At 38.5% G+C, this 19,222-nt stretch overlaps 1 protein-coding gene across 1 annotated transcript in view; it reads left to right on the top strand.

Moving 5' to 3' along the window:
• The window catches only part of rab3ab (RAB3A, member RAS oncogene family, b), a 30,953-nt gene extending 11,731 nt beyond the window's left edge, over positions 1-19,222 (top strand). The window contains exons 2-5 of the mRNA XM_047374548.1: positions 5,594-5,818; positions 11,406-11,524; positions 12,150-12,274; positions 15,195-19,222. Coding sequence (XP_047230504.1) covers positions 5,594-5,818; positions 11,406-11,524; positions 12,150-12,274; positions 15,195-15,385 — 660 coding nt within the window. The 3' untranslated portion in view covers positions 15,386-19,222. The remainder of the gene's footprint in view (positions 1-5,593; positions 5,819-11,405; positions 11,525-12,149; positions 12,275-15,194) is intronic.

The raw sequence follows: 19,222 nt of genomic DNA, 5'->3' as shown, positions 1-19,222 counted from the left end.
TTAAGGAGATCTTTGGCATGACTTTGAATGTATTTGTTCACAGATGCTATCCATCCAGCCTGACTGATGCAGAGCTGTTTTTCAAAGAATTGGCAGAAATTTGGGTGACAAAACCCAAAATGTTTGAAGCTGTGATTGCTGCAAAGGTTCGTTATACAAGGTTTTCACTTAGAGACCCTGAACTGAAATGTGCTGTGGTAATGTCAATACATTTGCAAAGCAGTGCTTGGATGTTCTTGTTATTAAAGTTAGCAATTAAAAGTCTTGGTCTAAGCCTTAGTTTATCTTTATTTTATGCCATGTTTAGCTTGTGAAATGACTCAATTTACTCTTGGCTCACCATATTTTTGCCTCTAACATTTTCACGGGCTTCATTTCTGGTGTGATCTTCAACAAGTTGAACTTAAATCAAACAATGGACTTCTAGTTTTGGTTAATTATCTCCACTTTTTCTAGAATAGGTGCACAAACAATCAAAGGTAAACGTGGGCAACGTCTGACTGAATACAGTCAGCTAATGGACTCTGAATGATTTGTATATTTCAAAATATTGACGTAGCTGATCTTAATAATTACAGGACAGTAAGTATTTAATTTTGTTACATATTGATTGCTATTAATGCAAAATATACATTTGTAGGATCTTACTTTGACATCACTGTTAGACAAAAAATTTTGTCAACAAAACCAAAGTCAACAACCTTCCAGGAGCAACTGTTTTTATTTAGCATCAACTGTTATGATTTGCGGTTGTTTGGTTTTTGGTTTTTGGTTTCTGGGTTTTTCTTATATTTGTCTCACAGTTTTTGAATCATACTTCTGTTTATTATTTTTCTGGTCATGTTTTAGTCTTGTTCATGTTTTGTCAAGTTTGGTTTTTGGTTCTGGTCATGCTTTAGTTTTTGTTTGTATTCAAGAGTCTCTGTTCTTGCTCCAGCCACGTTGTGTTCTGTCTGTTAATTATCTTTATCCGGTTCACTTGCTCCAAACTAATCTGTCTCCTATCTCCACCTGGTTTACTCTCCATATATACACTCCTGTTCAGTTGTTCTTTGCGGAAACATTACTCAGATATTGCTCTTGTCCTGTAGTCACGCCACGCCTGTCTCGCCAGCCTGGCCAAGACTGTTTTTTTGCCTGTTCTGCCTGCCCATTCGTAGTTTTGTTCCTACCTCTTCTTAGGGTGAGTTTTTGTTTTTTATTAAATTGTTTTTCACTACCATCACGCTGCCTGCTCTTCTGCATTCTGGGGTTCTATCTCGCAAACCTTAACAATCAATAATGCAAATATAATAAATACATTAAGCTGTAGTTCAAACAACTTTCTCAACACCTCAGTTTAGTTCAGTCTGTAGTAAGCAGGTGTTAACACCTTTTTTCAGCCTCTCTGTGCCTCAGTGTGTTGGGGAAGGGTTAGCTTATGTTAAATTTTTAACATGCATTTCTCTGTTCCTATAAGCTGAAAGGCTGTGAGAGGGGAGCTGTTGTTTTGTTTGTGTGTTATTGGCTGTGGATTCTAGTGTTCCTCCACAGCCGAACTGAGATAACAGTCTAAACATAGAAAAGGGTGGAGGGACACTCAGAGTCCTGACGGCTCAGGTCTTTGTGCTCTCAGGGTTTAACTAGGTCTTAGCCTTCAGTGCTTTTGTTTACATACAAGTTGTTGAGTTTGAATGGTGTTGAAAACCTGAACACCTGCCAGAACATCAGATGTTATAATCATCATCATATCATTTCTTTATTAATAAGCCCTTTCATCTTCAAACTGTGTTGAAATTCACACAAAAAAGGGCTTTTTAAATATGCCTCTGGCACAAAAAACACTTCATTCAGGTTCAGAAATGTTTGAAGAATATCAGAAAAGGAAAAAAGGAGTCCTTTGAGGACTGAGTATTAGTCCTATGCACAAATCCGTTGAAAAATTAAGATGCGTCATTTTTGGAGAAATTTAAAATCAAAATTGCTGACTTTTTACACTGGTGCCGGTAAACGGTGTGAAGGAAAGATGTAAAGTAAGAAACCTTTAGGACAAACTTTATCTTCTTCATGAGAGTGCCTGGTTGTGTGTGTGTGTGTGTGTGTGTGTGTGTGTGTGTGTGTGTGTGTGTGTGTGTGTGTGTGTGTGTGTGTGTGTGTGTGTGTGTGTGTGTGTGTGCGCGTGTGTGCGCGTGTGTGTGTGTTTGTGTGTGTGCAGTTCAGGCAATAGCACACACGAAAAAGATATAGTTTACATACACTATAAAAAGACATTAATAATGGGAGAGATTTTTTAAAGATAGCTTTTTCAATATTTTCTTAAAAATAATGGAAAACTATTTTTAAAATTTTCAAATGCCCAAATTCATTTGTTCAAACTAGGGCTGCACAATATTTCACTAATTTATTGTTATTGCAGTATCAATGTACACAAAATGCACATCATGAGAAGAACCGCCTGGACTGCTAATGCCTGTAATTATAGTTGGTGACACTTGTTTAATGCAGCATACAGGGTTTCTGAAGGTAAAGAGGTGGGAAGCTGTTCCAGTAATTTAGATTTTTATTGCCAAACATCAGAAGTTAAACAGAAGCCACTTGTTCCATAAAACCTTGTTGCTGAGATGGAAATGATGAATTTGAAGGGAAGCTGACAAGCCTGTGAACATCATCTCAGTTGTGGTAAAGCACAGAGGTGGCAGCATCATGTTGTGTGGGTTTATGCTGCACTGTACAAAATAGATGGCATCATAAGGAAAGAGCATTATGTGGAAATATTGAAGCAATTTACCTTAAAATCAATAAGAACTTTAAAGCTTGTGTACAGATAGGTCATCCAAGTGACCAAAATTATACAGTCAATATATTATATATATATATATATATAATATATATATATATATATATATATATATAAAGATTATGTGTCTCTTTATACCATGTATCTGTTTTTTCCTGACTATAGCCTAACTTGAAAAGGCTGGGAAGGAAGAAATGTGGGACATGTGGTGGGACAATATGATCAACCAGCATGAATCTTTTCCTGACATATCATCAGGAGAAGGTTCAGGAACAGGGTACATCTTATCAGATCCAGGGCAGGTTAGAAGTTTACCAGCGTGATCCAGCAAGTTTGAAAACAGCTACCGTTGACACTGGAAAGTCTTGATTTTCAACTCAAAATATTCCTCTCCTGAAGACAAAATATGTGGAACCACATAAAATGCTATAAAGAGAGCTAACAAAGAGCAAAGGAACCCATGGAGTATTAGACACTACAAGAGCTGATGAGTAACAAAAGGCAGGCTAGGTACAGTAAGTACTAAACTGAATCCTGGTGTTCGGGAAGCAGGAAGGAAAACCAACTTGGAAGAACATAAAAACAAAACCAATCATGAAACCAAAAAAGGCATAAAACCTAAATACATTAACAAATATTGATTGCAAAAACAAAAAAAGAAAACAGAATCAAGAGAGCATGACACTGTATTTAAAACAGACACGCTGGACTGGGTTACTACTTGAGGGACCTACTTGCTGTTTGACCAGTAACTCTTAAGTTACAACCGTCACATAGGTACTCAGTGGTGTCGTTGTTGGTATAATTATCAGGCTGCAGCTTTAATGAACTGTAACTTAAGCTGCAAACATGAAGCTTCTTGCAAATAGCTTGTGGAAGATCTGAATGCTAACATTTCTTTGGAATAAAACATCCCACAAATTGCCGTGTCGCTGTCCACAGTTGGGCAACAAAATTATTTTAAGGCTATGAAAACACTTGTTTCAGGTTTTGTGTGTAAATCCCCAAACATACTATCTGAGCTGCCGATGGTACTGCATTGTCTCCCAGACACTTTGACTGATTATCTCCAAAATGTTATTGATAAGAAAAAGCCCCCCCCCCCCCCCCCCCTTTCCCCTTCCCCTGACACTGCAATGTGCCGTTTTGATTAATATCCAAGCAGGATATGTGCAACCTTTTACCCCTAACTAGTTATTCACTGTCACTCCTTTTGCTGAGTCTAACAGATGCTGCAGGGATCTCAAATCTTATCCAAACCCTCATTAAATTGTGTAAATGTCTCTGTACAAAAAGAGGGAGCAAACTATGCATTATATATTAATTGAGTCACGTCAATCACACCACAATAAAACTATTATTTCAAAAGATCAGTCATCTGTCCTGGTGCCTCTTATGCCCAGTAATCAACTCCAGATTGTACTTTTCTATAATGTGAAATTTTGACATTATATGACATATAATAAAACCACAGATGCATCTCCTATTAAACATCAATATACAATCAACAATTAAAGTACAATAAGTCTAAAGAGAGAGAAAAAGACATATAGGAGATTAGAAGAGTTATTAAGATATAATAAAAGCAGCATCATAGAATCTTAGTAGTAGAAAGGGATGATAGTAACAGCAAACAAATATTACACTGGTCATAAAAAGATTCACATTAGGAGATAATACTGTAAGGATTTTGCTCTACTGATAACAACTATAAGACTGGGGATGAAATTACAAGTATTCACATTTTGTACTGGTTGTGACCAAGTTGTAAGTAGAGCTTTAAAGTGCAAAATGCAGAATTAAGATAAAATACATAGATAAGGAAATGATTGAAAACTGAATTAAAACTCAAATATGCTCTTTCTTAGCTGATTAAAAGTTTAAAAAGTCCAAATGGCTTTTATTTCATTTTCTGCAAGGCAAGAAGGCAAACACGTTTTCTATGTGTGAACATGACAGCGTTGTTTTTTAAATAAGGGAGATGATCCACTGCAGAGGTTGGACACAGTCCAGCACAGCCATTTTAAATTTCTTTAAAGATCTTGATTGAATTTGAACAGAAAAGCCAAGTGGTAGACCAAAAGAAAGTTACCTGTGCAGATCTGCAGGCTGTAGTGGGGTGAGGACACAGGCAGATCCTCAGCCAGATACAGGGTCTTTACTGATGCTGACTGCAGACCAGTAAGCATAGGATGACATCTACAAGAGAAGACCATTAGAACCTCTCCTCCTACACCACAAGCACCATACCTAGGAAGGTGGAAGACAGTTTATTTCTGTGATAATAAAACATTTACTCTGAACTGTCCTGTTGGCTTTCAGTAATAAATTTTAGAAATTATACACTAAATGTGAACAGTCATAACCTTTTCAGGGTTCAGGTTTTAAGGTTTTGATCAGTCGTATATTGTGGTTCTCCATGTTAGAAGATTTGAGGGTGATTTAAAAGGACACTCTGTCCTGCTTTGTAAATAACATGAAAATAAACCCTAAACTATCTTTGAGCTACATGACTCATGGAAGTTTAAACTAAAACTTTTCTAACTTTCTGTTGCAGTGATCTGTGCTGCAGTGGTAATGCTAGCTTCACATACACAAGTGCAGATGAGGTTTCTTGTTGTTTTTTAGACCAAAAAAGTGTTTTATTTGAGGCACTACTTGTTTTGAATTTTTTTCTTTTATTTCCTAAATCGTATAAACGTATAATCATTTAGAGAAATTGCCCAATAGATGCCATAGGTCCTATCTTAGATCATTGCAAAATACCCCATCAACCTCAGGTCATCAATGCCTTTTCTTTTTCTTTATTTCCCACAGATGGCCTCGGCAACAGCAACCTATGGACAGAAGGAATCTTCGGACCAGAACTTTGACTACATGTTCAAGATCCTCATCATTGGCAACAGCAGTGTGGGAAAAACCTCCTTTTTGTTCCGCTACGCCGACGACTCGTTTACACCAGCTTTTGTCAGCACGGTGGGGATTGACTTCAAGGTGAAGACCATCTACAGGAACGACAAGAGGATCAAACTACAGATCTGGGTAAGCCTGAGGCAAAATGGTAGATGTGCATTTTTATCAAACAAGGAATCAGTTAAAAATAATTTTATTCTAATCTAATATTTGATTAGAGCACAGAATAGGGTTCCACAAACGTTACAGAAATTTAGGCCCATTCCTCGAGATAAATATTGTGTTAATGAGTCAGGTTTTTGGGCTGCCTTATTCTCACACACCTTTTCGGCTCTATCTAAAATATAGGACATAGGACTGAGGTCAGGGCTTCGTCACAGTCACATTCAGCAGTGTGCTAAGAGTCATTGTAGATTTGGAAAAATATTTGTGCAGAAGACTTAACTTCTTGACTGACCCCTTGAGATGTTGCTGCAACATTTCCACGTATGTTTCTGATGATACCAGCTATTTTATAAGTTGCGCCAAACCCTCCTGCAGAAAGACAATCACACAACATGATGCTGCCTCCACCATAGTTTTGCCTCGTGTCCTCAGGCTTGCACATGACTGTGACTACAACAAGACTTCTTAGATACTGAGACTCTTTTACCAGCTTCAACCAGCATCTTCACAAGATCTTTTCTTTAGTTCTGGGGTTTATACTACACACTACGCACCAAAACATATTCATCTCTGAGCGTTCCTCCATATAACTCAGCTGTTGTAAAATAATCTATCAGATGTTTACATCATCATCTAACCCTAACCCTGCCTTGCAGAAAGGAGGTCCTGGTCCCTGTCTGGGGTCTTTCTACATGTTCTCTCTGTGCATGTGTGTGTTCTCTCCGGGTACTCTGACTTCCCACAGCCTGAAAAAATGACTGTTATGTTTATTGGTCTCTCTAAATTGCACATTAGGAGTGAGTGTGTGTGTGCATGGTTGTTTGTCCTGTGTGTCTCTGCGTTGCCCTTTGATGGATTGGCGAACTGTCCAGGTTGTACCTGCCTCTGGCTCAATGACCCCCGATACATTGTGCACACATGAGAGGAAGTTCATGTTTTATGCTTAGACGCAAATTCAAGCCAAATAGACTACTGATTATGATTGCCTCTTCTACTCGCATAAATTTTTATGCCTTTCTGATAACTGAGAAAATAACATTTCATGTGAAATTTCCCCACAAATCAGACAGAATAACCTGCTGTGAGGCATTGGTGCTGTTCAGTTATGCAAAATGTCCTCAGAGTGCACACAGCGTTCCCTCCTCTGCAGCCTTTTCACTCAGGTTGGATGGATGAAAAAGAATAAATTAATCCTGAAATAAAGAGAGGCCACAACGAGCTAAGATGATATATCCTCAGGAGAAAAACCGAATGATGTTTTCTCTTGTTTGGTTGCACCATACATGTGTTGGGCATAAAAGCTCAAATGTAAACCAAGTAGAGGCATTAAAGAGCAGCTTGCAGAGGAAAGAGGTTGTTTCTTTTATCCGAGATGCATTAAACTGGCGTTTCTAGATTAACAGCATGCTCTGTGATGGTGAACAGAGGATTGTGAGGGTGTGTTTCTGCATTTGATGGGCTGCATCTGTTATCTGTTATCAGCATTTGCCAGGTCTTGCCTGAAGTAGGAAAGGTGTGGTTTGCCAATCAGAGCACAAGAAAATGAGGACCGAGAGCTTTTCCCTTGCCCCAGCTACTAGGCATTTCTCTCAGTCAACTGTAATTCCTTATACCACCGCCCCATATGCAGACACACCATCCCTCCATGTCTCAGCAGGTTTGACGGAGTAAATGTAAAAAATAAACCTTAATATCCTATGCAAATATCTGTCTCTGCTGTTGTCATGTTGATTTACCTACATTATCTCACTAGAAACGTCGTGGCATGAATATTAAGATGTAGTACGGGACATTTTTAATAAATCTGTTCATTTGATTCTGATAAATTAAAATTTGTCTTTCTAAAAAAACATGACCATTAGCAAATGAACATAAAATATGTAAAACTCAAAAAATTTAAAGGAAGTGTATTCTTTTTATTATGATTTTTCAAATCCTTGCTGCCAAAATTATTTAAAGTTGGTATAAAGACCATTATTCAAGACGGGCTGTAGGCTCTTATGTTACACATAATAAATTAAATCAATTCGGTTTTGTAAAGTTTTATTGTAAAGGCAACAAATGGCAAACAACAAAATGAGACAATATTTCTCTGAATCTACAGCAGAGTGAAAAATCATGAACAGAAGACACAAATAAAAAAAAAAAAACAGATCATAAATATAAAATATGTTTAATAATGTAAAGTATACCATCTTAGCAGCAATTTTGCATTTTAACAGCTTGAGGCAGAAATCTAGAGTATGAAGGGCCAAACATGTCCAAATTTATTGAATATATATACACCATTAAATGGGAATAAAAACACATCTATCCTTGCCTACCCATGCAGAGTAATGCATGCGAAAAGAGAACATGCAAGGACTTTCTTGAAGCAAAGTAAGAGTGCTGAAATACAAACAATTTAATAAACATAAAATTAATGAAAAATGTGACGTTGCCCTGTGACAGACTGGTGACCAGTCCAGTGTGGACCATGGCTTTCGCCCAGTGAATGCTAAAGAAGAGCGGCAGTCCCCAAAGGGAAAAGTTCTTTCTTTCTCTGAACATGAAAAACCAAAATGTCTTGATATGATGTAGTACCAAAGACAGTACCAGTCTTCTATATCTGGTTTCTGTCATTTTGTTAGCATTTAGCCATACAATAAAACGTTGCTTCCATTTACTCAAATGTGGAATTCACAAATTTGGCGTTTATGGACGGCAGACAAGAATGGCATAGTTGAAAGAAAACCACAAAATGGCAGATTTGCAGTTTGTTACCAGCAATGTAGGGGACAGAGCAAACATGTGAAAGAAGGTGCTCTGGTCTGATGAGACCAAAATTAGTTTGTTTTTTTTGGGCTAAATGCAAAATGGAAAAATAACATTGCACATTACCCTAAACATACCCTCCCCCACTGCGAAACATGGTGCTGCCAGCATCATGCTATGCAGACTCTTTTCTTCCCCAGAGACAATGAGGCTGGATGGAGTTGACAGGAAGAAGGATAAGGTTAAACACAGGACCTTGCTGGAAGAAAACCTGACAGAGAATGAAAGACTTGAGACTGGGGCGGAGATTCACCTTCCAGCAGGAGAACAACCCTAAACATGCAACCAGAGCTACCACAGAATGGTTCACATGAAAGCACATTCATGTGTTAGAATGGCCTAGTCAAAGCCAAGTAAAGTCTGTGATGTGAAACCGCAATGCATCACATATTTTTCAAATTGTTTTGCTGTAAAAAAAAAAAAATCCGAAACATGCTTAAATTCTTCTTCCACTTCACAATAAGTGTTGGTCACAACTTTGTGTTGGTTTATCATGTAAAATCTCTACAAAACACATTGAAATTTGTGCCTAAAAGGTGACTAAATGTAAAAAAGAATAAAGAGTGTGAATACTTTTGCACCTCATTATCATCAGGCTGCTTGTAACCAGGGCAAATAACTGCAGTTCTTGTTTCAAAGTTTTAACACGTCTTATCCTGAACTTTCCTTTAAGTGCTTACATAAGTGTGACTCATGCTAGGTAAAAACAGGCTTCACTCTTTCAAAAATAAAGTCTCAAGGACCGCCAACTTTGTGAAAACCTAACACATTTAACCAAGGTCCTTTTTAAACCTCCATCTGTGACCGATGGTTCATTTGGCTGCCTTTGTTCAGAAATCTTTTCATTTATTCTTGTTTTATATTGGGTTTAAATCTTCCATGCTCATTGTGGCCTTTTCACAATATTTAGCTCTAATTGGTCCACAGTATGGATCTGTTTTTTTATTTCACTCAAAAAACCAATTTACTAGGTCTGGAGGCAGCAAAAAGTTCAAGATTAAATATTAAATAACCGACTTAATTATAAGACTAAATACTATTTTGTATGTGATAGTAATGCAGTGGTATTATGTTTCAGTGCGCATTCTGCTTATAAGAGGAGTTTATATAACACCACTCCGTGCTACCTACACTGACAATTTAGGTATAGTACCAAGGCTCTTATACCCAGCTACCTAAAGCACTGTAAGTGGATCTCAATTGCAGTTACAGGACAGTAAGCCCAGCTATGTATTTACAGCATAACGGTCAGAGACTGCCTTTACAAAACATCTTAGTTTGGTTGGTGACACAAAATGTTTTGCATTCCAGCTTTTATATTTTTAAACTTTATACTCAAAAGGAGAACATCCTGATCTTTGCTGGAAACGTTTAGATATCCCGAAACCTTCCTCAACAGAAATGAACCTTTCAGTTTGAAGTTTTTGATCTGAAATTTGTTATTTAAGACGTTTTTTCATCTGTTGCCATTTAGAGGGGTACACACTTTTTGTTAGGTATAACGACCACAGGAAGGAATGATTTAATGGACTTCTTTTTATAGACATCAGTCTGCTAATTAGATTTATAGACATACAGGGGTTGGACAATGAAACTGAAACACCTGGCTTTAGACCACAATAATTTATTAGTATGGTGTAGGGCTTCCTTTTGCGGCCAATTCAGCATCAATTAATCTTGGGAATGACATATACAAGTCCTGCACAGTGGTCAGAGGGATTTTAAGCCATTCTTCTTGCAGGATAGTGGCCAGGTCACTACGTGATACTGGTGGAGGAAAACGTTTCCTGACTCGCTCCTCCAAAACACCCCAAAGTGGTTCAATAATATTTAGATCTGATGACTGTGCAGGCCATGGGAGATGTTCAACTTCACTTTCATGTTCATCAAACCAATCTTTCACCAGTCTTGCTGTGTGTATTGGTGCATTGTCATCCTGATACACGGCACCACCTTCAGGATACAATGTTTGAACCATTGGATGCACATGGTCCTCAAGAATGGTTCGGTAGTCCTTGGCAGTGATGCGCCCATCTAGCACAAGCATTGGGCCAAGGGAATGCCATGATATGGCAGCCCAAACCATCACTGATCCACCCCCATGCTTCACTCTGGGCATGCAACAGTCTGGGTGGTACGCTTCTTTGGGGCTTCTCCACACCATAACTCTCCCGGATGTGTTGGATGTGGTTCGTCCTTCTTGGTGGTATGCTGACATTACCCTGGATACCGTGGCTCTTGATACATCACAAAGACTTGCTGTCTTGGTCACAGATGCGCCAGCAAGACGTGCACCAACAATTTGTCCTCTTTTGAACTCTGGTATGTCACCCATAATGTTGTGTGCATTTCAATATTTTGAGCAAAACTGTGCTCTTACCCTGCTAATTGAACCTTCACACTCTGCTCTTACTGGTGCAATGTGCAATCAATGAAGACTGGCTACCAGGCTGGTCCAATTTAGCCATGAAACCTCACACACTAAAATGACAGGTGTTTCATTGTCCAACCCCTGTATTTCAGCTATGCTTCACAGCTTCATTTGTTATTCAAGTTATCTGATTATTTAAGCAACTCTCACTTAGCGTTGATTCGGTGTTAGACGTTTAAATGTTTATATTCTGTTGTAGAGTTACTTTTATCTTAATTCGTAAAAACGTTATTCGTTAATGTAACATTTAATAAATCTTCTCCATGGTCTGATGGATGAGTTGTACTTTTTTATTTCTGTTTTCAGGACACGGCGGGTCAGGAGCGTTACCGCACCATCACCACAGCTTACTACCGAGGAGCCATGGGCTTCATCCTCATGTATGACATCACAAACGAGGAGTCCTTCAACGCCGTCCAGGACTGGTAAGTTTTTGGCTCAAGGACATCCTTTCTCTTTTCTTTCTTTCATGATAAATGTGTGATGAAAGTGATAAAAGATGACTCCTACTTGTGAAAGGGAGGTGGGTGTGGATGATGGATGAAATGTTGTCAGGAAGAGATGTGGCTGTAAACAGAATAAGGGCAGATGATGTCAAGTAATCAGATGCTTGTTATCTTTTGTTCTTTCTAATGTCTTTCTGGGACAGTGATATGTGGAGGCTTGGAGGAGCTTTTGCTCTTAAACTTATGGTTAAAACAAAAGGTTTTTCCCTTCAGAAAGAGACAATATTTCTTCCACGTTAATAAAGCTGAAAAAACCCTAACCTCCTATGTCTCTTAAAGGCATTTCAAATTTAACTGAGTTAGATCTGGTGCTTGGATTGGGAAGAAACAAATATTAGAAAGAAACAAATGCGATTTAATGTGCAAGACAAAAATGTATTGCCTCAACTCATTCAGTTTCATTCATTAAATCCAGCATCTGTGATGACGTGTTTTTTGTCTTAGCTCTTTAATTGTTGCGCTGTGCAGCTTATCGCAGTGGGAAGAATCATTTGAACCTTGCAGCCTTTGGGTTTTCGAGTAAGCTGGTTGTGTTTGTTCCCAGGTCGACTCAGATTAAGACCTACTCGTGGGACAATGCCCAGGTGCTGCTGGTAGGAAACAAATGTGACATGGAGGATGAGAGGGTGGTGAGTGCAGAGAGAGGCCGGCAGCTCTCAGAACATCTCGGTGAGTATGCACTGTGCTGGTCTCAATTTTAAATATTGGGACAAATGTCATAATTATGAGGTTTTAAAGATCCGTTTAAAAGCATTTTGTATTTAGGGGAGAAGAATGATGATATAACAAACAACTTCAGTGAATTTTAAAAACAAGAATTGGGTGCGCATTTAATGAAAAGTTTCTCTGATAGACTCTGGTTCACAATTGTACATGCAGGCTCAAAAATAAACATACCCCCTGTTGAGAATTAAAATCATGTAATTTCATGCTATTAGTTTAGTTTGCATGTGAGAACATTAAAGTGAGATTTAACATGAGTGAGCCTTGAGGAGACATCACAGATCACAGCAGGGGTCAGGATGGAACAAGGGTGAAACAGAGGTTAGAAAGTTCTCAACAGCTGCAAGCAGTAAAAGCTGGCTGTAGGGACAATAAAGCAATAAATGTCAACTTTTGGGCATGGTATAGATACCACAAGGAAGCTTGGCTGATTTACAACACCTGACGGAAAAAGGGAAGGCACAGTCAGTAAGCTTTAAAGTCAACAGTATAAAGATGTACTGGAACTTGTAATGACAGAGACATCTGGGTAAAGACAGCCATGCTTTGCTGAAATCTGCGATCTTTCTCCGTAAGGGCCCTTATGTAATTTTCTTTCTTTATGTAATTTTCTTTCTTTGTGTTATTTTGTATATTCATTTTGCATTAGAAATCATTGGACTTATTATCTTCCAAATTAAACTTGCATTAATCTTAATTTCCTGCTCTTCATCTGTTCTTTCTCACCACATCCGGACTGGGAGAGGTTGAGGCCGCAAGAATATCAGTGATAGCATTATTTTACCTCAACACCCCCCACTAATATTTGGATAAATCTATCTTAGCAAGCTAAAGGGAAACCCCACACTTTCTGCAGCCTTCAACAAGCTTTTGGAATAACTTGCTAAATATTTGGCCACTCTCCTTAGTTTTTCCTGGCACACACCCAGCTTTACATGCTTTACACACACATCCTTAACATCTTCCTTCTAGACATATAGTGTTTATATTATTGTACTGTATCTTGTCCAGTGTGTACCGGTATTTATTTATATACTTTTTTCTAGACTTTTTTCAATAGGGTCATTTGTGAAAGCATTTTACAGACTGTAAATAATATTTAAATTCTTTTTTTACTATCTAGTTTGTAATTTTCTTCATTTTCATTCATTGTTATTCATCACTTTAGCATTTTCATTTACTCAATTGTTTTAGGGGATGGATCTCTGAGAGATCAAGCCAGTCGTGTTTTATTATTTCACTCGTTCATTGTATGGAGAATATCTCCTTTCTGTCCTTCCTCCATCTTCTCTGCTCAAGACATTCTTAAGCTCACTAAAAGTCCTCCTCACTACTCTTAACATTTGTTCACTTTATGAGCTCTCTTAAGGCCTAAGGTACTTTTTCAATAACTTTTATCTTACTGATGTAAAATTCTAAGAAAAATCTTAGACTTTGAGAAATTCTAAGATTTTTCTTAGAATGACATTACTAGGAGCCACTTTTAGTCTTAGGATTATTTATGAATACAGGCTCTGGGTCTGTCTAAAAGCTGAATGTGAGCCTGCTTTCTCGATGTCAAAGTTATGATGTTTGTTTGAGATCAATGTCCTATAGAAAACCCAGCTGTCATGTTTGACGTAGTAAGGACCCAAGTGGCGAATCTGACTGTGGTAAGAGAATACTTTTAATAAATAAAAGAGAACTTACAAGATAAGCATAGGAGGAACAGGTCTTGGAACAAAAGCAGAACACAATAGAAATACAGGCAGTCCAGCAGGATTGTGGAATAACAGAATGACAGGCAGTCTAACAGAAAGATATAGCAATGAACAATGACCATCAGTGAGCTTTTATAATGAGGATGAGTGGAAAATAGCATTGAATGCAGGTGAGTAATGTGGAGCAGCTGAGGCAGAACGGGAGACTGCAAAGGGACACTAATCAATACAGATAGGGCTGAACTAAAGCACAAAGGGAAAAGACTTGCAGAAATCTCAATGAGAAAATGGTGGCTTGTCCTCTTCAGGTTGGAGGGGAGTTCCTGCCTCAAGTGGAGGAGTTCAAGTATCTTGGGGTATTATTTATGAGTGAGGGGAGAATGGAGCGGGAGATCGACAGACGGATTGGTGCGGCTGCCACAGTAATGTGGGCGCTGTGCCGGTCCGTTGTGGTGAAGAGAGAGCTGAGCCGAAAAGCGAAGCTCTCGATTTACCGGTCGGTCTACGTTCCTACCCTCACCTATGGCCATGAACGTTGGGTCATGACCGAAAGAACGAGATCCCGAATACAAGTGGCTGAAATGAGCTTCCTCCAATGTTGTGGCCGGGCAATCCCTTAGAGATAGGGTGAGGAGCTTGACCATTCCGGAGGAGCTCGGAGTAGAGCTCCACATCGAGAGGAGCCAGTTGAGGTGCCTCCTGGACGCCTCCCTCGGGAGGTGTTCCAGGCACGTCTCACCGGAAGGACACGCTGGAGGGACTATGTGTCTCGGCTGGCCTGGGAATACCTTGGGCTCCCCCTGGAGGAGCTGGAGAAGGTGTCTGGGGAGAGGGAAGTCTGGGTGTCTGTACTGAGTCTGCTGTCCCCCGCCTGGATGAATCGCTTTTCGGCTCAGCTCTCTCTTCATCACAACGGACCGGCACAGTGCCCCCATTACTGCGGCAGCCGCACCGATCCGTCTGTCCATCTCCTGCTCCATTCTTCCCTCACTCATGAACAAGACCCCGAGATACTTAAACTCCTCCACTTGAGGCAGGAACTCCCCTCCAACCTGAAGAGGACAAGCCACCCTTTTCCGGTCGAGAACCATGTATATGTGTAGCATTTTGTTTTTGTCAAACCAAACAAAACCTCTTGCAATCTTTGTCTTCTGTTTCTCCTCCAGGTTTTGAGTACTTTGAGGCCAGCGCTAAGGACAACATCAATGTGAAGCAGACCTTTGAGCGCCTTGTAGATATCATCTGTGAAAAGATGTCTGAGAGTCTGGATGCCGGTGATCCCGCCATTACGGGTGCCAAACAGGGACCCCAGCTGACAGAGCAGCCTGCGCCTCCCCACCAGGACTGTGCATGTTAAAGCTGACTCATCCCCCAAACCCCTTTTCCTACTATGTCTTTCCTTGTACGTCTTTAGCTGGACCCCAGGTCCTTGGATCCTTACTTCAGCATCCTGTTCACTCCTCTTCGGGGTTCATTTTTTTTTTGCTAATGACCACAAGAGAAAGGCTGGAAAAAGTCTGAAATGCTGCAAGCAAGCGGTGTTTCCACATTTTAAAGGTGTTTCTGTTGAGTTTCTCCACAAACAGGAGTGTTAACATTGTTTTTATCAGTGCAGGTGTTGATCTGATGCCAAAGCAAGCCCAGTAAAACCAGAGCATTTCTGACTTTTTGCAGCCCAGGCTCTTGCTGGTTTCCCTGATTCTCAGTATGGTTTTTCAAGAAGGATTTAATGGTAAGTATCCTCAGTGTGCCATTTAAATCCTTCCAAAGTTTACACTACTTTGTTTCATGTCTTGAAGAGATGAAGCCTTGGATATGGTGACCAAGAGGTTCACTGTGGTGTTACGCGGTTGTTACGATCCATCTAAGAAATAATCAAAACCGATGTATTACATTTCAGATTCGTCATATACATTTCATTTTTTTATTCTACCTATTTAAAATTGAAGACTGCAGGAATTAGCAATCATTACCTTTTCCATCTGAGCATCTTCCATCATAATTTTTTACTCCATCATTACTTCTGAATTTTTTTATTTTGCATTTTGTTCTTTTCATAACCTAAACCACAGAAAGAGTAAAAGATAAACAAGCTTTGGTAAGATGAAAAAGAGAAAAAAATATATAAATTAAAATAATTTTTAATTTAATTCTATTTATTTCAGATGTACAAATAAATGTTGTGCAATATATACATAAACATATAATATATACAGGTATGCACTTCTGGAAAAACATTTTAAAGAGTATGATGTACTGCGAGGACAGTGTTTTGCTGTAGGACATGTTTGTTTGCTCTTCAGGGAGTTACTGTTTCCTTGCTTGTGACTCCTTTCAGGAATTATGCAATTTCCAAGTTTCACTTCAGTACAGGAAAAGAGTCAAGATTGCAAACTCCATATATAGTTTCATGTGTCCCCCTAATTGTTTTCCAAAACCCTGACTGAAGTTAAGATTTTAAAATCAACTACAAGCTGTCATATTGGACAGGCCTTGACGCCACTTAACAGAATTTAATGTTAGACTTTCAGAATAAATTAGGTATAAACTCTTAATGTAAACTCTTAATGATCATGGATACAACCTTTGTGGTGTCCTTGAGCTGGAAGTTAACCCTAAATAAATTAACACTAAAACTTAAAAAAAATAATTTCCAAAGCTCAAAGTCATCTGAATCGTCTGTAAGATTGTAAGAATGATGACAAATTTTACTGTTTGTTGTTACTTTAATAATAGGTGTGAAAAAGAAAAGTCTTTCAAACAGTTTTGTGCTTTCTGAACCATTTGGAGGTGGATTTCAAGGATGAAAATAATGTCGTTTAGTAGTTGATTCTGTCTTTATCTGGTTGCTGACTGTCTTTGGTGAGAGGAAACAGAAGGAGAGAATAGTGTTGACTGAGTTTGTTGTTGTCACAGGGTTTTTATTTGTGAAATCTGTGCTAATTATTTGGTATTAGTCCTTGACGGGTGCGACACTAAAGCATGAGAAATCTCCAGAGAAATCAAACTTAAGTAAGTAAAATGAACTAATAAATCTTTCTGATGTTGCATCTAAAAACAGAAGAGTTGATAGATAATAATATGAAATGCACTGCCCTCAACAATCATTGGCACCCCCTCCAAAGATGTTTAAGAAGCATTACAATAAAATATTCTTTTGGGGTTTTGGATTTTCTTTATTTATTGTAACAATACATGTGGCCAAGTTCAGGTGAGGAGCTATTTTCTTGCAGTAATTTCCTGACTTACAGTATGAAGATGAACACACATCTGCCGTACTTGAATTGCATGTTCTCGTCTTTCCTATTTTGAACATTGGCTAAGTGAAATAGGGTTATGTGTCACAATATATTTATACTGAAGATACAGGAATTACTGATTTTGTAAAGCTATACTGACAATAGTAATCTAAATCTTCTTCCTTCAGTAACAACTTCGACATTGAAGAGTGTTGTCTGCATGATCTTTTGTGCTCATGTATGGTGTAAATACCTTGGATTGTTTTTGTTTCCAGCTGACCGATCACTTGTCAGGGTAAGATGAAATTGGCCATCACCAGTTGAGTTGTCGGTACAAATTTAATTTATATACTCCGTGAAACAGGAAGTGATGGATTATTTACAAAATATTCTTGACACTGATCAACCTAAACCAGTAAAGTATAAACTGTGAAAATGCTTCAGTTTTTTGTGTTTTTAAATTAATAGGTAGTAGTGTCATTAAGTGGGTAAAAAACAGTTATTTCTTATGAAGCGATTTATTCCTACAGAGCAAGTAGTCAAGTTAAAGGCTGCTTTTCTAAATTCACAAAGCCCTCGGCGAGGTTATGCTGCTACAAAAAAGCATAGATATCTTAAGGCTTTTTACACATTTATACAAGGGGTGCCAATAATTGTGAAGGAGGTTGAACTAATGCAGTCTGGGCAGGTATCAACCCCTTGTGATGAAGGGTCTGTCAAAACCTTCACTGTCTTTCTGTCTCACATTAGAACCCTTTGGCCTGAACTTAATCAATTCAAGCATTTAAATACTAATTTTTGCTTTTGCTCACATCAGCTGTAGTAACTCAAGTGGCTGAAAGGGATCCTTTTCAAATTTCTGTGCTTAGTAAAAATAGCATTTGAACTGAAACTTTAGCAGAGTTCGTATTGCTGAGCAACTCTAGTTGACTCTTGCAGGTTCAGATGTAAATGTTGCTGTGTTTAGCTGGTTGAATGTTGAGAAGCCTAAAACAGCTGGAGGCAGGGCAGGCAGCTTGAGCTTGAGTATTCACCTGTTCGAAAAGTCAACACAGCGCTGCTTTTATGGGCCCACCTTTGCTCAGAACGTATTTACACACTGGTTTTGCTACATTTCCCAAGGCTAAAACTGGTTTTCTGGTATTTGTCTTTATTTGATAAAGGATTACCATAGAAGCGGCTTGCTGTATTTGTCCCACAAAGCCAGACAAAGAATGATAGACGAGTTTTATGGGTTTAGAGTTGCAATAAAACAAGTTTGCCAGAAAAAAAAAAGATTATTTGTGGACTGAAATTGCAAGACAAAAACTACGCAAATCAAAAAAAAAAAAACTGTAATATTAAAATAGACTTGATAATGTCTGTGTTTTTGTTTTATTTTAAGAGCACCTGAAATTACTGCTAATGTTACAGAGAACGAATCCCGAGCCAGTTCAGTGATTTTTCTCCCTGTGAATATTTCTTTCTTACTGGTTGTGACTGTTTTGAGTAAAATCCAAACTGATAAACTGTTCTCCTTTCTAATATGTCTTCCTCTCCATATAAACCTTAACCTGTAAATACTTTATCTTTCAGTCATGTGGATTGTGTTGTGTCGACTCAGTCTTGCATCCAGAAACAAAGGAGGAAAAAAAAGACCTGAAACCCCAGAAAAGAGCCATGTTATACTGTATCTGCATTGATTTCTAGGCCTACTTGTGAATGAATGTGTCACTTGGCTATGAAACAAAACACACTGCAGCATAAAACACAAAAACAAACGGCATCAAGCTTGGTAGAGGCTGCCGACTGTAGATCTTCTACTAGCACGCAGGAACGTGTATGTTTTTCTTTTTGGTCTTGTATCACTGCCTTTTCAGATCCTTTCAGTTTGGACCATTAAAGTGCGAGAATATGCTGTGGATGTTTTTATCTGTACTTTGTGGTAAAACAATAAAAAGAAATGCTGAAAAGAA

The sequence above is a fragment of the Girardinichthys multiradiatus genome, chromosome 9, assembly GCF_021462225.1.
Source record: "Girardinichthys multiradiatus isolate DD_20200921_A chromosome 9, DD_fGirMul_XY1, whole genome shotgun sequence".
Classification (NCBI taxonomy): domain Eukaryota; kingdom Metazoa; phylum Chordata; class Actinopteri; order Cyprinodontiformes; family Goodeidae; genus Girardinichthys; species Girardinichthys multiradiatus.
Note: the sequence above shows the minus strand (reverse complement) of the source record. Positions and strands in the feature narration are given on the sequence as shown.